Genomic DNA, 18,167 nt, shown 5'->3' on the forward strand with positions numbered 1-18,167 from the left:
AATTAAGGTAGAAAATGAAGGACGAAGAAAAGCAAAAAAAAAAACCCAAAAAAAAAGCTCATCCCGATCAGACTCGGAATCGAACTCGGGATGAGTCGACTCTACACGAGCCAGATGGCACCTACGAAAATACCAACGCATTTTCTGGACCCAGCGCCTTACCACGTAGGCTACTGGACCGTGGTGGAAGGTCTACACTTTGGTGCTTATATGGTCCCAGTAGGTCATGCCGCTGTTTCCCGGACTCATTCACCTGTGCAGTCTTGGCGGAAGGAGGGGGACTGTAAAGCTGATTTCATCTTTTTTTCCTTCTCCCCCACCACGAAAATGATGTTCGGTTTAAATACCTACCTCTTCTGACCACCTCAAATCTCTTCCTACTTTAGAAGAGCAAAATTTTCGACGGTTCAATTTGCATAGTCAACATGGAGTCCGAGTTTCATTCGCTGCTGGAGGGAGGCAGAGGACGGAAATCAATCCACCCGTGTCTATTACAACATCACCAACGACCAGTGGAATTGTGCAGATCGTTATGGCAATTGCTGTTAATGAGCTAGGTATAAAATGGAGTTCCCTAGGGAGCAGGCGCCAGTCTTGTACGACTCTTTGTTCTCGTTTCGCGCGAACCGTTTGGTGTTTATAATGCTCTCTTGTTGGCAAATGCATTTTTCGTGTACTACTTCTACCGAGCCTTAAAGAGTTGGAGAGAGGAATATAGTTCCTTGTATGCGGCGGATATCTAAGATGAAAATGAGTATGGGATTTGGGCAAATTGTGGCACTCTTCCTCCTCTTACAGCCTGTTCTTCAGGTGCTTGATTCCATTTCAGGTACGTACCGTATGCTTCTAGGTGTCAGGTCGCTAGGGACTTGTTAGGCGTTGGACCTGTGCTAGTACCGAGGAGCGCCGATGTTCGTATAGTATAGCGCTGTAGTGTGGCATCGGAACGGTTCGGAGCCGTCGCGGACTTAGCTACTATAGGATAGAGTTTATAACGATATAAATAGCCGGTCGAATTCGCTTCTAAAATTATCGAGGTTAGCTATTAATATATTTTTAATCTTCCCTTTATTTTAATATCCCTTACGTACTTGCACTATCCATAGGCACTTTAATCTACCTTTTTTACGATTTTAATACATTGATAGTTCTTTTTGCGGGAATTGAACCGTTATTAATAGGATATAAATACGTAGCGGACGATTTATTTTTCGGATTATTAAAGAAACCCCTCTTTCTATTTCCGGTATATAAGAATTATTTATTATCCTTTTTATTATAGTCGACGATGGCCTTTAATAATAACCTCCTCTTTTATTTTAATATCGTTAATTAATTGTCGAGAAAATAAACGACGATAGTTTAGATAGTAATTATTCCTTTGCCCCTTTATACGTTTTGTATAATCCCTTCTATTATTTGGAGAACAATATTATAGTATAGAAATAAAAATTCTTCGAATTTTATATAGTAATTATTTAACTATTTTTAATTTACTTCCTATTTGATATATTTCTTTAGGATTAAAATAACTTCGTAGATTTATTAGAGTAAAATTAATTCGGTAATTACCTTCCCATTCCTTTCAGATTCTACTATTAGGATTATCTTTTTTATAACCAAGTACGCTTTTCGACTTTCTTTATTCTTATTATTACTCTTTAAATTATAATACTTATTATTTTTGTATTTATTTAGCCGATTTAATTTATTATTTTATTTAAATATTACCTTAAATTTAATATCTCTAAATGTATTACCGAAAATTCCTCTTAATTACGTAGATTTATTTTCGATATCAATAATTATTATTTTAAATACCTCTAAATACCCCTTTTTCGCTATTAATTATATTAAAGGTAATTTTAAGAACGTATAGATTAAATATATTATAGCCTTTAAGAAGAAGATTAATTACGATCCTATTTATAACATTCTTATTTAGAAAGATTTATATACTTTTTTAAAGAAGGAATATAGTAGTAATATTTAAATTATTAAATATTCTATTTTTATTAATTTTAAACGTATATAGTAAGGTATTACCGAGACCGTTCGTACGTTTTATAACCGTTTTTATATTAAAAACTTTAATTTATCCTACGAATAATTAGAATATTTATACGTCCTATAATAAGTTAACCACTTATATCCTTATTTGTATAGCAGCGTTTATCGGCGAACGGTATTAATATATTAATTAAAGCGGTAGCGTATATAGAGCGATTAGAGAGTTTAGAAATTTTGGAATCAATAATATAGCGTTAATATCCTTAAGTATTATATCCCTATTTATTTTTTCCCTCTTCTCTTCCTACTTTTATTCCTATTTCTATTCTTATATTTATTCTTGATTCTACTAATTTCTTTCGTTTTCTCTTTATAATCTCTATTAATTCTAATATTATTTATTATTATTGTAGTTAGTTTAGATATATGTACGGTTAGTACCGGGTAGTAACATTATATAGTATTTGCTACGAATATAGTAAGTTTGGATATTCGGCGTTTTTTTATATTGAATATATTTATCATAATTATAGTAAATTAGGCTATATATTATATTAATATTCCATTCCTTATAGTACCTTAATTTAAAGTACGAATATTAATCCAGTAATACTGGTAAAGATTATAATTACTTCGGCTTAAGGAAGTGCGGGTATATTATAATTATATTTAAATACGAAGTTATTAGTAAAAATATATAGAAATTAGTAGAAAATTTATGGTTTAATAAATTCCGGTATAGAGAATTTTATTAGAAGGTATTTATTCTTATCGGACGCTAAAATAGAATTTATAAATTATTATTTCATTAATTTTCTTTTTCTAATCTATTTTTGCATGTAGTTTAATTATTTATTTTATTAAAATATACGATTCCTATAATACTAAGCGGAGGAAAAAGATTATATTTATAAATATAGATTTATTTAGTGTAAACGTTATTTTCGGTTACCTTTGGTTGTGCGAATATAATTTTAAAATCGATTAGCGTTAGAAGAGGTTCCGGTTTTAGATTAAAATATAAAATTTGGAAACGAGTCAAGAGCCAATTAAAAATATTTGTAAAATTATAGTATTTTTCTATAGTCTGCATTGGGATTTAATCCCTATATTAGACCCGAAAGAAATATTAAAATCTTTTAATAATTTTAACCCCTTATTGTATTTGACCGTCCCTTTTAAAATTCTTCTATTTTTATATATAGAATTTTTAACCTTATTGAATATCCCGGATTTCCCCCAAATTTCTTCTAATATACTTACTTTTATATTTACTGATATATTTCCAGATATACTTTTTAAAGTTTTTAAAGTTGCATTAAATAGAATTTATTTGTTATTAAAGTCCTTATTAGAATTAGTAATTCCGAAGTTATTTATCGCCGAACCCGAAGAGGAGGAGACGGCTACTGCTAAACCGATAATCTTTTTAGAGTATAAAGAATTTACGAAGTATTTAAAGCGTTAATTATATTTTTATTATAGTACGACCGTTTAGAATATTATATTAATTTAATTGAAGGAGAGTCCGTTTTTTAAGGTTTTATTTATATGTTTAATATTAAGGAATTAAAAGTATTTTAAGAATAATTAGCGGAAGGGTTATATAAGGGATAGATTTATTTATTTATTAATTTAGTAGGGAATTCTTTTTTTATTCCAAAGAAAGGAGCTAAATTAAAATTATATATTAATTATTATACGTTTAATAAAGTAATAAAAAAGAATTGTATAGCGTTATTTTTTATTTAGGAGATTTTAAATCGGTTATTATTAGCGAAGATATTTATAAAATTAGATTTGAAGAACGTATATTATTATATTCGGATTAAGTAGGGAAATAGAGAGAAGATAGCGTTTTATACGAAGTACGAGTACTATAAATTTTTAATTATACTAATAGAATTAATTAATATTCCTGCTATTTTTTAAGCGTATATCAATAATGCGTTGGTAGGTTTAATTAATACTATTTATATTATTTATTTCGACGATATTATAATTTATAATAAGAATGAAGAAGATTATTATAAATACGTTAAGGAAGTTTTTTAACGTCTACGCGAATATAAATTTTATATTAAGAGGGTATCGTTTTTAGATTATATAGTTTTACCCAAAGGTATTTCGATAGATTCGGAAATGGTTATAGCAATTATAGATTAAGAAGCCCCAAAAAGCGTTTATAATATTTAAATTTTCTTAGGGTTTATAGAGTTCTATCAATAGTTTGTAATATCCTATTCTAAAATTATAGTTTTACTAACAAATTTATTAAAGGGAAAGAAATAAAAATTATTCGAATTATTGGAACCGGTTAAAGTAGCGTTCGAAGAATTAAAGCGGTTATTTTAGGAGGTATTAATATTATAGTACTTTAATCCTTCTTTATTAATTTGAATAAAAGTAAATACGTTCGATTTTATAATTAGCGTAGTATTAATATAATTATATAAAATGCATTAATATTTTATTACGCTTTTTTATAAGAAGTTTCCGGAAGAAACGCGCTATAGTATTGGCGACGGCGAATTATTAGCGATTATAAGCGCGTTAGAGGTATTGAAATAATATTTATTATATATTAATAAACTTTTTTTTATTATTATAAATTATTTAAACTTTTAGTACTTTAGAAATAAGGATAGGCTTAGTACGTAATAGTATTAGTAAATATTAGAATTAGTAGTATATAATTTTAATATTAAATATTAAATAGGAAAATTTAATTCGGCGGATAAGTTATTACGGAAATTATAATTGTACGAGGTTATTAAAGTAATTAGGGAAGATTATCCTTTAATATAGATTATTAAAGAAGGTGAGAAGAAGGGAAAAGCGATACGGAATAGGGTTATATTAAATAGTAGTATAAAGAGGGTATTATTAATTAATTGGGAAATATAGAAAGTAGTAACGGAGAAGAGAAAGTAGTACGAGGATAGTAGAAAAGATAAATTAATTTAGGAATTAGATTAGGAAGACGATAATTAGGAAAGGGAGTGTAAAAAGCGTAGTGTTAGCGAAAATAAAGAATCGTCTAAGGAATATAAGGGTTAGAGTAAAGATAAAGGGGTATTAAGGAAGAGAGTACGGTTTATGGATAAAGTTATTATAAATTGTGGAAGAGAGGTAAATAAAGTCGTTATTAAACGTATAGGAATATATATAGTAATTGTAAGGGTATAAACAAAAAATAGGTAATTTCCTCTATTAAATTAATAATTATTAGAAGCATAGAGATTAGATCCTTTTGTATTAGAAGAGGCGTAGAAGGAGTTAAGGAGAAGTTGGAGAATACAAAATTAGAGGATAGGAGAAGATAGAATATTATATTATTATTATTAAATTTCCGTATTAGAGAATATATAGTCAGAATTTTTTTTATATTTATTATAATAGTATTATAACCGGATATTTAGAATAATAGAAAACGCTTAAAAAAATTAATTAATATTATTATTAGCCTATTATTACCGTTAATATAAAGGATTACATTTATAAATATCCGATATATTAGAAAATAAAATTGCAGAATTATAAATTATACGGGCTCTTCGTATTATTGCTTATTTTAATAGTATTATAGTAAAATATTTTTTGCGATTTTATTATAGGTTTATTTAAATTCTACAACCCTATATCTAATTAAATTTACAACGCCATCCTAATTATTATTAACCACTTTATTAAATTCGTTTTCTATATTCCAATATACAAAATAATTATTATACAGTAATTCGTATATTTATTTTAATAAATTATATTCTAACCGTTCGGGTTCCTAAATTCTATTATATTCGATAGAGGGAGCCTTTTTATAAATAATTTCTAGAAAATCTATTATAAATTATTAAATATTCGGCGTTACTTAAATACCGCTTAATACCCGTAGACGGACGGATAGATAGAATAATAAAATTAAAATTTGGAATTATATTTATAGATCTTTTATAATTTAGAGTAGGTAAATTAGGCCGAGAAATTAAAAATAATAGAATAGATTTATAATAATTACTTTTATATTATTATTAATAAATCCCTATTTAAATTACTTTACAACTATTATTTATACGGTTTAACCAATTTAGATTGGCGTTATAGAAATATATTTCCTACGGGAATTACTGAAAGGATTATAGAATTAATTAAAAGACGAATTATTATCGCCAAAGTTTTGGAGAAAATTAATGAAGGTTATACGAAATAGTATAATAAGTCGCATAAATTTAAAGAATTCGAAATCGGTAATTAGGTTTTCTTTAATACGAAGAATATTAAATAATAAAAGTTTAGTATTAAATTAGTAAATAAATTCTTGGGGCCTTTGTAAATTATTAAAATTATTAGCAATAAAAGGATAATTTACTATTTTATTTTCTTAGAATATTATTATATTTATTTAGTATTTTCTATTATTTTATTAGAATTGTACTATAGCGACCTTAAAATAATAGCGCTACGAGGAGAAGTAGTAAACGTTAAGGACGATTTTATATAGTATAAAGTAGAGACGATTATAAAGTATTGAGGATTGGAAATGAATTGGTAATATTAGGTAAAGTAGAAGGGGTATTCGGATAATAATAACGAATAAGTATTATAAAAGGATTTAAATTGCCTAGAGTTATTGAAGGAGTATACGGCGAGGGAGTTATAGAGAAGAAAGGCCGAAGGAGGCTTAGTAATTAGGTTAATAAGAATAAATTAAATAAATTAATAAGAGGAAGTTAAAGTAATTAACGATTATAATATATTAGTATTTATAGAATATTAATATTTATAATATATTTGGAATATTAGACGATTATAACGTATAGAATATTAGACGATTATAATATATAGAATATTTAATATATTAAATTAGAATTAGGAGAATTATATTAAGAAGGCGGGTAACGGCGTATAAATAGAGAGGGGAAGAGTTGATTGAAGAATTACAGAAGATAATAAGCCGGGAGATATAGTAGCGCGTCGGTATTTAATTATTAATTATTTATTAAATTAGTATTCCTTTCTTTCAACGACAATATTATTAATAACAGTAAAATTAGAAACTTATAGAAGTAGAAGGCTAAGTATTGTAATAACTGCCTAATTTAATCTTCGAATTCGAATTTAAATTGTACGTTAATATAGGAGTCGAACATATCTTCTTAAGAATTAGACTTTCGTACGCGACTATTACACCTATTAATAAATAATTTAAATTTAAATTTTACCCTCGTTTATTATTATATTATTAGTTATTAATGTTAATACGCTCTTATTATAGGATTGAAGGGATACTTCAGCGGGTAATAAATAACGAATATTAATATATATTAAATATATAATTTAGAAGATATTAATTAAACCGATTATATTTACGGGGGTAGCGGGAATTATTAGGAGAGTAGGAATTACAACGTTAAATTATTAGCTATCGAAAATAAAAATAGTAGCGGGGGTAATTTAATTAGTAGGATAATTATTAAGAGGATAGCGAAAGTTATAACGTTTTATTTATTTATTAAAGCAGTAGTTATAAAATTTAGAGGGTATTAGAAGAAAAATATAAAAGCGTTCATAAAGAATATAGATTTTAATTATTAGAGTATTAGCAGAATTATAGAAGGCGATAATAAGGGTAAGTATAATATTATTTATATTTTTTACGTAAACGGCGATTACGTTTTTTTAAAATGCGATTACGCGATTATAGAGGATTGGAGGGAAATTATAAAAGCGCTAATTTAGAATTTTGAGATATATTAAATACGTATTATTATTTAAAAGAATAATTTTATTAATATTAATATTAATAAAAAAGGAATAGGAATTTAATAAACTTTATTAAGTATAGACGAAGTAATTTACGACTAGGATTATAATAGCATTAGTAGTATTAGGGGGTAAGTTTGTAACGGTATTTGTAATTTCCTAAGAAGAGATAGTATAAGGCGGATTGTAGACGGCGTTATTAAATAATTAGTATAGGAAATATAGGGCGGAAAGGAAAAATATTTATAAAAGTTAAAGGTAGTTGGGTTTGATAAAGAGGATTAAATTATAAAGGTCATATTGGTCGACGGGGTTTAAAAAGTTAATTATAATTATAATATAAATAAATATATAAGTATGTATAAAGGAAGAAGGAAGAGGAGAAGGAGGAAAAGAGGGGAGGGAGGAAAGGTTTTTATGATGAGAATTAGGAATATAAAATAGGATGGAATCGGAGTAAATAATCGAAGTATAAGAATACGGGTAGTATTAAAATTTTTTTTAAATAAATTAGTTTTAGATAATAGAGGGTAAGAAAGGCGGTAGAAGAAGGCGGTGTAAGGAAATAAAGGAAAGGCGGGGAAAATAATTTAGGACGAAAGGATGGCCGATAAGCGTTAAATAGTAATAAGGGGGTAAAATATAATAAAGTAGAGGATAGTTAATTTAAGTTTAGAATAATAAAATATAATAAGACGAAGGGCGGTTAATTTAAGCTTAGAACGGCAGCTAGTAGAAAGTAGGGAAATAATAGATAATAGGTAGAAAGCGGTTAAAGCCGGCGGGGAAACGGGATTAATAGGTATTAAGTAGCAGGTTAATATTAGTATAAAAGTAAGAAGAGCCGGAAAGAGCAGCGTTTCGGCGATAGTATATTCGGCTATAGAGGTAAACTACGGAGGAATAGTAACGGAGGAGCGCCGGTAGGGAAGCTACCAACGTAAGGTATTTATAAATTTCTAAGATAGAAATTTAAAAGAGGGGGGGTTATATTAAATTATTATGGATTTATTAAGGGTTAGATTTATATTAATATCAAAGAGTACTAATATCCGTATAATATAATACTATAGTATAGCGTCGGAACGGTTTAGAGCCGTCACGGATTTAGTTACTATAGGATAGAGTTTATAACGATATAAATAGCCGGTCGAATTCGCTTTTAGAATTGTCAGGATTAATTATTAATATATTTTTAGTCCTCCTCCTACTTTAACGTCCCCTACGTATTTGCGCTATCCGTAGGCACCTCAACTTACTTTCCTCTACAATCTTGACACTAGGTTCCTTTTCTTTCCTTTATAGCCCGTCAGGTTCTTATTTTGCACCATTGGTTCTGGTTTACTTTTTACAATCCTTCTTGATTCGAGACTACTACAGCGGGATTATGAGGAGAGCGTCAAGCCTTGAGTCCTCCCCTCAAGGCTAGTTCCAAATCTTAGAGCAGATAACTGGCCTAGCCTTGTTGTGGAATCTAGCACTGTTGGCTGAGGGAGGCCTCTAATTGGTCAGATTTGGGTGCAAAATAACAAAAGCTAAAGACCCCTATAAGGGCCTTCTAAAGGTCATTATAGGGGTTATTGGTTAGTAGTCGTTATAATTATCTTTGTAGTAGTAGTCTTTGTGGTAGTCTAAGACGAGACTTTAGCTTTAAAGTCCGGATGAGGGCATTTACAACCGCGTGAAACTTTTCGCGCGAAAAAAAGCTGTCTCTAGCTGGAATCGAATTGGCAATCAAAAGAAAGAGAGCAACGGCGAGAACCATTGAGCCACTGGCCCAATTGATTGATAAGGAGGTCTGATCTTTCCCTTCATATATGGGGAGTGGATTGGGAAAGAACAATGGTCATTTGGTTCACTTAGTCATTCCTTTTTGGCCTTGGAAAACTTGGGAAAGAACAACCTATCAACCTGACAATCTGGCACCCGACCCCAACCAATCAAAGCCTCTCGTTGAGCAATAGCGCTGGGGATTCAACAGTGCTAGATCTGACAACAAGGCTTGTCAAAATTGCAAGCATTGAACCCCCCGACAAGGCTAGATGCCCTGGTGATTTTCCCGCTATGGTACCTAACTTTGAGTAATCCTACCCGCACCCACCCCAAACGCTACACGCACCCTCTCTTTCCAAACATATACCAAAATCATTCCACGCATAGCCATCTCTACCCAAACGTCTATATGGCAATTATCTCTTATATCCTCTCAGAACCCTCTACCAAACTTTTGGCTTCCCTAGGGTTAACCTTTACAGTACAAAGTACGTTGCAGAAATCGGGCGCTGCGAATGCAAATGACCAGTCAAAGGTCCAAGGCCTTGTAACTAAAAGAAGAAGGTTAGCCACGAATTTAAAGGTTAATCTTTTACCCTGCTAACTTCCATGAAATATTTTGGCGTTGCTGAAAGATTATTGTCAAGTGTCTTAGAAAGGGGAGGGTGCGTGTAGGTTTCGGGTGGGTGCGGGTAGGTTTTACTCAAAAAGAATTGCGGTTAAGTAGAAGAGAAACACGGCGAGGATAAAACAAGAGGGAGAAAGGGGTACAATAGAATAGGACATAATATTATTTGGAAAGCGATTAGCAAAACTCATGTGGCGAAGGAGGGAGGGAGGGCGTTAGCAAGAGCCATGCGTAGAGGTAAACAAGCTTCCATCGATTGTAAAGTTGGTTTTAAGACCTCGGAAGACAGCGGCACATCACCAGGAACAACGCACGATAGCACCAAGCAGTTTTTATCACAACTCCCCTGCATTCGCATCTAACCATCTAAACCGACTGACTAGCCCCGATTTCTCGAAAACGATATGTACAATACAACAATTAATGTTACAACGCGCAGCAGGGAAACCAGGACTCCTTCTCTATTTTCCATTGTTCATCGCTCCCAGCCCCCCTTCATCTCTCCATTCCACCGGCGCAGCTCATCTCTTCAAAGACCACCTCCAACTCCTCTTCAACTAACTTCCCCGTTGCCACCAAACTAAGCCCAATCCCATCACATGAGCCTGAGTCTAAGCTTATTGGTCTTTGTACTTCTCGCTGAGAGCCTCCTCTTCCAACCTTCCATCCATTCCCCTAAAGAAAGAAACCCGAAAGAGAACCGGAAGGCTGGATCACAAGTCAAAATTCCTACTCCTCCTCGTTCCGATATCTAAGCGGTCTCTGTCTCTTTCTGTGGCTTCCTTCCCCTTCTTGTGGTTGTGGCCCCCCTTCCTTCTTTTCTCCCTTCGAGGCTGCTGAGCGTTTAGTGCCCTTGGTAAGCTTGGTTCTCTTGGACGACGCATTTGATGCTGCTGCTGCGGTGGCGGCTGTTGGTCTTGTCTCCTTGGAGGCTTTGGGTTTGGGATTGGGATTGGGTGTTTTGCGGGTGCCGGCATTGCTGGTGCCAGTACTGGTGCTAGTGGCGGTGGTGGTACTCCGAGTGAGTTTCCGTTGTTCGGTCTTATCTTTACTACCACTGGCGGTAGTGGTGGCGATGCTGCTTTGTTGTCTTGTGATTTTGCCTTGTGACTGAGACTGGTTGGACCGCTGCCGCAAAACCTTCCCGCCGACAACTGCAGCTCCACTCGTCGTCGCGGACTTTGACTTTGCAAGCGACGATGCTTGTTGCTGCGGACGAGGCCTTAATCGCTTGACGGGGGACTGGTCTTCTTCACTGTCCTCGCGGTCACCGTTGTCATTTTCATCCTCATCAGCAGAGGCGGATTCAGAGACTTCAGATGCATTAGAAGCAGCGCCATCCTCGGAGTCGTAATCGCCAGAGACGTCTTCCTCACCCTCTTCATCGTCGACTTCGTTGTCAGCATCATCGCCGTTATCACCATCTTCATCTCCACCCGTATCCGTATCCTCGTTTTCGACATCGACATCGCCATCATCACCATCACCATGACTTTCGTCGTCGTCGTCGTCGTCGTCCTCGTCCTCGTCCTCATCCTCGTTCTCATTTCCGTCCGGAGACTTTTCGACTTCCTCACCTTCCTCCTCCTCCTCCTCCTCCTCCTCCTCCTCCTCCTCCTCCTCCTCCTCCTCGCCAGAAGCAGCATCCTCCTCCCCATCATCCTCGTCGTTATCAGAAGTAAACGGCTGGAAGTTTGCCGCTGTATGGTAGAGATTACTACTACTCTGCGGCGGCTCTTGTAGTTGCGGATGTTGGGCTTGCTGAGCATTCGCTGTCACTCCTGCTGCTGCTGCTGCTGCTGCTGCTGCCCTCAACGATTGCTCAGCCCGAATCTGAGCCTGAGCGGCAGCATTATGGCCATGAGCGCGCAAAGCATGTGCCGCCGTGCCACCCGGTGATCTCGTGACGGTGACGCCCAGAGGCTTGATTTTCATTGTTGCTGGGGATGCCATTGCTTTGGCTTTAACGGCGGCGGTAGCAGCGGCGGCGCGGGAGGAGCGGGTGAGGGTGGTTCTGTTTCTGTTTCTGCTTGATTTGGAAGGGGAGGCAACGGTGGTGGTGGTAGTTTTCTGCCTTTTCGGTAGTACTTGGTTTTGGGTAGACTCCGGCTCCGATCCAGCTTCGGACTCCTCCTCGTCCTCAGACCCAGAAGCAGAAGAGTTCTCATCCATGGAGTAAACATCCGCCGCCTCATCCGCTTTGCGCTTTTTGCCTCTGCCAGGAGAAGAGCCACTATGACCACTGGGGCCGGCGGGTGCTGAAGGGGAGATTGAAGGCGCAGAGACGGATGCGGAAGCGGAGGTGAAGGCAGACCCAGCACCAGACGCAGAACCAGAACCACCACCACCACCAATAGTAGACTTGAGCCTATCCCAATGGCTAGTACCAGCCGTGGTCGATTCCGAAGCAGAACCAGTCCCACTAGCCTGTCTCAGCGTCTTCCTCGGCTTCCTCCCAGCACCAGGACGGGCGCCGCCTCTATTAGAGCGTTTCTTTCCTTGCCCTTGGTTGGAATCCGGTGCTTCATCGTCACCGTCACCGTCACCGTCACCGTCACCTGGCTGTGAAGGAGCGGGAGTAGAGGTGGAGGTTGACGCTGCGGTTGTGTAAGCTGATGCTGAGGTGGATGTGGCGCGGGAGGTGTTGTTTATTGCTGCGCCGGTGGTGGCTGTTGAGGTTGCGTTTTGGCCTGCTGTGGTTCTCAACTGTCGCCTACGACGAGCCGTAACCCTCGAAGGCGAAAGTGGCGCGTCGCTGTCTTCCGACTCGTCCTCATCACGCTCGGCCTGGCTGTCACTTATCTCCGACACGGCTCTAGCGCGGCGACTACGAGTCGGTTGACCAGAGGTGCCATCAGCATCAGCCATCGGGACATCACCATCTTCATCAGCCTTTGCCTCTTCATCTTCCTCTTCGTGTGCCTCCTCTCCCTCCCCCTCCTCCTCCTCAGGACTAGGAGTCTTCTTCTTCCTCCCAGCACCAGGCCTCTTCCCACCGCGCTTCCTTCTCTTCCTCCCGCCAGGAAAGTAAAAGTCCTCATCTTCATCATCATCCTCCTCCTCATACAAGGGAACGGGATCCTTAGTCCACGTTTCATCCTCGTCATCATCACTGGGAGGGATCTCCATCACAGCAGTCTTGCGAGCGCCGCGAGCTCGGCCTTGGCTTTTAGCTTTGCTTTTAGCAGTGCTGCTAGCCTTGGTGGTCGCCTTGCGCGCTGTTCCTCTTTGAGCGAGACTACTACTGCCTCTCTTGCCCTTGGTCTTGCTAGTAGCGGCACCATTGTCCTCCCCATCTCCATCTTGATCTTGAAGCAGCTTCTTGGTGAGGTTCGGAAAGTTGTCGCCGTAGTTGAAGAAGAGCTCTTCGCCCGCCTTGATATCCCGAAGCGCGGTGAACTTGATGCGGTACTCATTGTTCACGTACACGATTTTGGGTGTGATGTTGCACGCCTTCTTGTCGCTTTCCGAGGCATGGTTGATGTACCGTGATAGATTGCCGTACATGGCCGCGTCGACCCAGATGCCTTCGTGCTCCAGTAGCGTGAACAGATACGAACTAGTCCCCTGGGACCCAAACCCTTCTCCGCGACGAGCTTCCCGACGCACACCTTCGTCGTGCGTGATCAGCTCGCCGGTGTACTCGATCACGAACTCGTCTTGGGAAATGTCTTCGGCAGTGAAGAGGCCGTAGCCGCATCCTTCGAGCTGGGACTTGCCAAGCAGAACGGTTTTCGAGGCGCCGCGCTGAAGACTAACATTCTGACACCCCGTCGAATGCAAAGCCTCATCATGAGCGTTGTCCGGATCTCCCCTTTCTTTCGCTCCACACCCCTTGCACACGACGGGGTCGCATTCACGATTGAGCATGATGCAGATACATGGTTTTCCTTCCTTCTGCCTTTGAATACAAGTCTTGCCCGTCGAGTGACACGCGCAACCGGTAAACTTGAGGGCGCACTCGTCTACCGTGCACTGGCAGAACCGATCACAGAGTAAAGGACGGGGAGAGGCGTTGGCGCAAGGACAGGCCCGGTTGTCTTTGGTGCAGGGACCGTCGTGATGGCACGGTTCGGTGATCTCGCGGATGGAGTGCTCGTGCGTCGCGGTTTGGTCTTGCCAGTCACCGATAAGACATTTCTTCCGGCGGTCGTACCATGAGAGGGATTTCACTTTGGCTGGGGGTCCGCCCTTGGGGTTGGTTTTGGGGCGAGGTGGTGAGACGTGGGGGAGTGAGAGGCCGAGTTCGTTGATCTTGCGGTAGACTTCCCAGCATTTGCGGCCTAGGACTGAAGCCACTACGCATTGAGCCTTGAGGGTCTGACTGTGTCCGACACTGAAAAACATATCCTCCAAGACAGAGACTTCGCTGTTAGCCCAGGGGGTGACGGGGGCGGCAGCAGGACCAACGTCGTAGTGCCGGTAGCAGGCGTTGTGACAAGGGAGGTGAAGAGCCTTTTTGGAGGCTGCTGCCACAGCTTCCTCGTCGCCGCCCATGGAGGCGACTTGGTCGGCCCACTTCCGCTTGAGAGCCCGGATGACACCGCCAACGCTATCAAGGGAAAATGTCCGGTGGTAGTTGTGGGCGTCGATGTCACCATGCTCGCAGTCGTGGCTGAAGCAGACGTTGCAGCCCAGAACCGCGTAACTTGAAAGCGAGGCCTCGACTTTTGGCAGCAGGCCGTTGCTGTCTGATTGGTCACGTTGAGGATTGGCTGGAGGGGGTGTCTCTTTTGCACGCTTCTCGTCGACGACGGTCTCACGCTTTTCGAGGAGTAGGACATCCCGAAGGGTAATGGAACGCTCCGGGTCGGTGTTGTTTCCGAACACGTTGTTAAATGCCAGGGTAAAGATCCGTGCCGCCTCCACGGCCTTTGGCGACAAAATGGCATCGTCCTTGTAGGTATTGAGAAGGGCGTCCTTTTGCTGTTGTGTGATGTGTGCTTTGTTTTCCTCCTGGCTCAACATGTAGCGGATCAGCGTCGGTCTGGTACAAACAACATCAAGACCTAGTTGCTTGAGCCATGGCTCAATGTACATGGAGAGTGTGGCGGTAGATTCATCCCGGATACGCTTATTATGCTTCTGTTGCCTGTTTTCGGTCTTGAATCCAGACTGAGTGTCTAACTTGTCCAATTCATTGAGCCAGTTGATGTAATCTCTCTCGTCCACTGAGTCTGGATCCACGTCCCGGAGGTGAGGAACAAAGGTGAGCATTGTATTTGGAACCAAGATGTTCTTCTTGATCTCAGTGTGATGAAACCTGTATTTGGGGACAACCTCCTTGTCGGTCTTGATCTTGACGACCGGGCACTTGAAAGCCTTGGTGGGGGCCTTGGGCTTTCCATTGTCACCGTGGTGAAGCTTGAGTTTGAACGCCATGGTTTCCACCCCGCCGTCCAAGACAGAAGCGGCGTCGGAAGTAGTAGCAGGAGCGCCTAGGGCTGGCATGTCAGCGAAGACATCAAAGTCGCTTAGATGCTTTGGCTCTGGGGCCATTTGTTCGGCCTCATCGAGTAGGTATTCAACATAACGAGCATGGTCTTCGCCTACAGTGGCATTAAAGGACTCGAGCTTGGACTCTATGTCTTGTACTGTCAAATTTGGAGCCTCAGGAGGCTGGGTGGCCGGAGCTTTCTGAAAACTAACTTCACTTGAGATAGAGGCTGCCGAAGCTGAAGCTGGATGTTGTGCAATGAATTCGGAGGTTGACATTTGCGGTTGTGGCTGTGGAGGTGATTGTGGTTGTGGTGGTAATATCGTGGACGCCAACGGTTGTGGGATATCGGGCCCTGATGGCTGTGACTGAGGTATCCTAGCTCCTGATGATTGCGGCTGTGATAACCGAGACAGTGTCGGTTGTGATAGCAGTAACCCAGACCTATGAGGTTGAACAGCTGGTCTAACCAGTGGTTGAGGGGGGGCCTTGGAAACATTGTTGGTAGGATAAGGTTGCTGATTTCTCGGTTGAGGATCATTAACCTGACTAGAAGTTTGCTGGGATGCAGGTTGAAAAGAGGGTCTGGATGGAGCGTTGAATATGTTCTTGCCTACATTGGGCGGCGGTATCCTCGTTTCTCTTTGGACATGCCCGGGAGGTGCTTGAGAGCTTGGTTGCCTAGGGGGCTGATACGGAGGCTTGAACACACTACTGGGCACAGGGACTTGCGTTGTACTATGGCGCTGCCCCTGAACCTGACCGGGAGCTGTCTGTGAGGAGGTTCTGAAAGAAGCCTGAGATGAGATGGAAGATGAAGGGTTGTGTGCTTGTGGTTGGGACTGTGGATACCTCGACTGGGTATTTTGGTGTCGATTAGGTGCAGCTTTGGGAGCGGTTTGTGAAGGGGCCTTGAAAATGCTCTCGGCTATAGGCTTTGATGACTGTCTCTGGGAAGCCGATATCATATGTCCTCCTTCTGTGACTCTAGTAGGATTCCTAGCAGGTCCAAATATGGGCTGCGGTCTCCTGGGCTCTTCATCCTGAACTCGAGCTGGAGGTTTTCCGGGAACTGATGACATAGTCTTCAGTATAGGCTTGGGTTGAGTCGAAGGTGGCCTCATAGCCTCGCGGTCGTTAATGGTATCTTTATTGGGGCTGCATGTGGTCTTTTTACTGTCACTAGTGCTTCTGTTGTTGACTTTGCTGCTGCCCTCACCAATGCCACTAACACTGCCGCTGCCAGTCCCGGTGTTGTTGGTCTTGGTTCCGTGGTTGCTGGTGGAGGTCGTTGTCTTTGCCGGTGATGATGACTTTCTGACAGGCGAGTGACTTTTTTGGATGATGATTTCCACTGGGGACGGCTGTCTCGGTATTATCGTCGGCCGTTTCCACAGCAAACCTCTGCCTCTGCCAAGACTGGGATTCAAGTCTTCTCGGTAGTGGATAGAGCCATTGAAAGTGATGCCCTCTGTTGGAGCGTTTGCTCTGACCACCGCTGCAACGACCTCCACGCCATCATCCTCGTCGTCCGAACTGCTGGAGCTGGCATCCTTGGACGATTCATCGGTGAAACGATCAGCCAATGAAAATGGCTCGGGCACTGGCATCGCTTCAGCTTTCCGCTAGGTGAAGTTTCTTTGGTGTTGCAGACCCGTACCAACAACGCCCCCTCTGATCCCAGTCTGGTGAGTTGCCAACCGACCGGGATGCATTCAACCAAACTTCAAGCTGTGAATTTTTCGTTCACCCCTAAAGACTTGTCGCCGTCCTCCGAACGGTCGATTTTCTCATTTCAGTCTCAGATTGGCCGATTGATTTTTGCGATCGCATCAGATAATCCTCGGTAATCCTGTTGCCGGTTTGAAAAATGGAGTTTGTAATTGGCCTGGTTGTCGTCGATAAAGGTGATGATGGATAAGACGCGTGAGGTTGTTGCGACGCGATTCAAGACAGTCTGACCAGTAGCAAGAGTTGAAATCGTAGAGTGAAGGTCAGTGAACCTTGAGGGTTATGAGTGAGGGTCTGCCATTTCAGTGCACGAGCCATGTTGAATTGGGTAGGCGGTAGTGACTATAGGGTTAGGGTTTGCGTATCTAGGGCAAGTGTCTACGCCCTCTTAACATTGTACCACTATGGTCTTCCATTTTGATTTATCTGAAGAGTTCTCTACCCATTATATGAGATAACCGATATGCTTTTCTCTTCTCACTTACAAGCAAATAGCCTCGGTCCCTATCGAGCATTTGATCTCATATTGTTGGACATTGTTGGAGGTGAATTGTTAGAGTGACTTTAAAGGGTCCATAGCTTGGCTTGGCATTCAATTGTATATTGTCTTCTTTCCTTTTTGGCTTTTACATCAATCCCAATCAAGAAAAAAGCCATTCACAACCGGTTCAGTCGGAGTCGGTGATGACGGCGTTGACTTTGGTTAGTGAGATGTACGTCGGCGGGATGAGTGATGGACCAACGTCATCTTCCGTCTCCGGACTAACACTATATGGCGCTAACAGTAACAAAGAAACCGATTCCGTCCCAAGACATTCCAGGTTG

At 39.9% G+C, this 18,167-nt stretch overlaps 1 protein-coding gene across 1 annotated transcript; it reads right to left on the minus strand.

Annotated features, from left to right (window-relative positions):
* Positions 1-10,517: 10,517 nt before the first annotated feature.
* On the minus strand, positions 10,518-17,577 carry B0H65DRAFT_339210 (uncharacterized protein). The gene is made up of 3 exons (XM_062823615.1): positions 17,272-17,577; positions 11,831-17,214; positions 10,518-11,764 (listed from the first exon to the last, which is right to left on the minus strand). The coding sequence occupies exons 1-3, from the start codon at positions 17,324-17,326 to the stop codon at positions 10,904-10,906; spliced, it is 6,300 nt and encodes a 2,099-aa protein (XP_062677142.1). The 5' UTR covers positions 17,327-17,577; the 3' UTR covers positions 10,518-10,903.
* Between the last annotated feature and the right edge of the window lie 590 nt (positions 17,578-18,167).

This window comes from Neurospora tetraspora (assembly GCF_033439725.1).
Source record: "Neurospora tetraspora strain CBS 560.94 chromosome Unknown B0H65scaffold_9, whole genome shotgun sequence".
Lineage (NCBI taxonomy): Eukaryota > Fungi > Ascomycota > Sordariomycetes > Sordariales > Sordariaceae > Neurospora > Neurospora tetraspora.

Bases quoted from the DNA above. Each gene is read 5' to 3' on its own strand.
- B0H65DRAFT_339210 (XM_062823615.1), bottom strand. From the start codon at position 17,326: ATGCATCCCGGTCGGTTGGCAACTCACCAGACTGGGATCAGAGGGGGC. The intron at 17,215-17,271 runs GTACGGGTCTGC...AAGCGATGCCAG, and splicing joins GATCAGAGGGGGCGTTGTTG to TGCCCGAGCCATTTTCATTG. The intron at 11,765-11,830 runs GGGGAGGAGGAT...GAGGAGGAGGAG, and splicing joins CTGATAACGACGAGGATGAT to GAGGAGGAGGAAGGTGAGGA.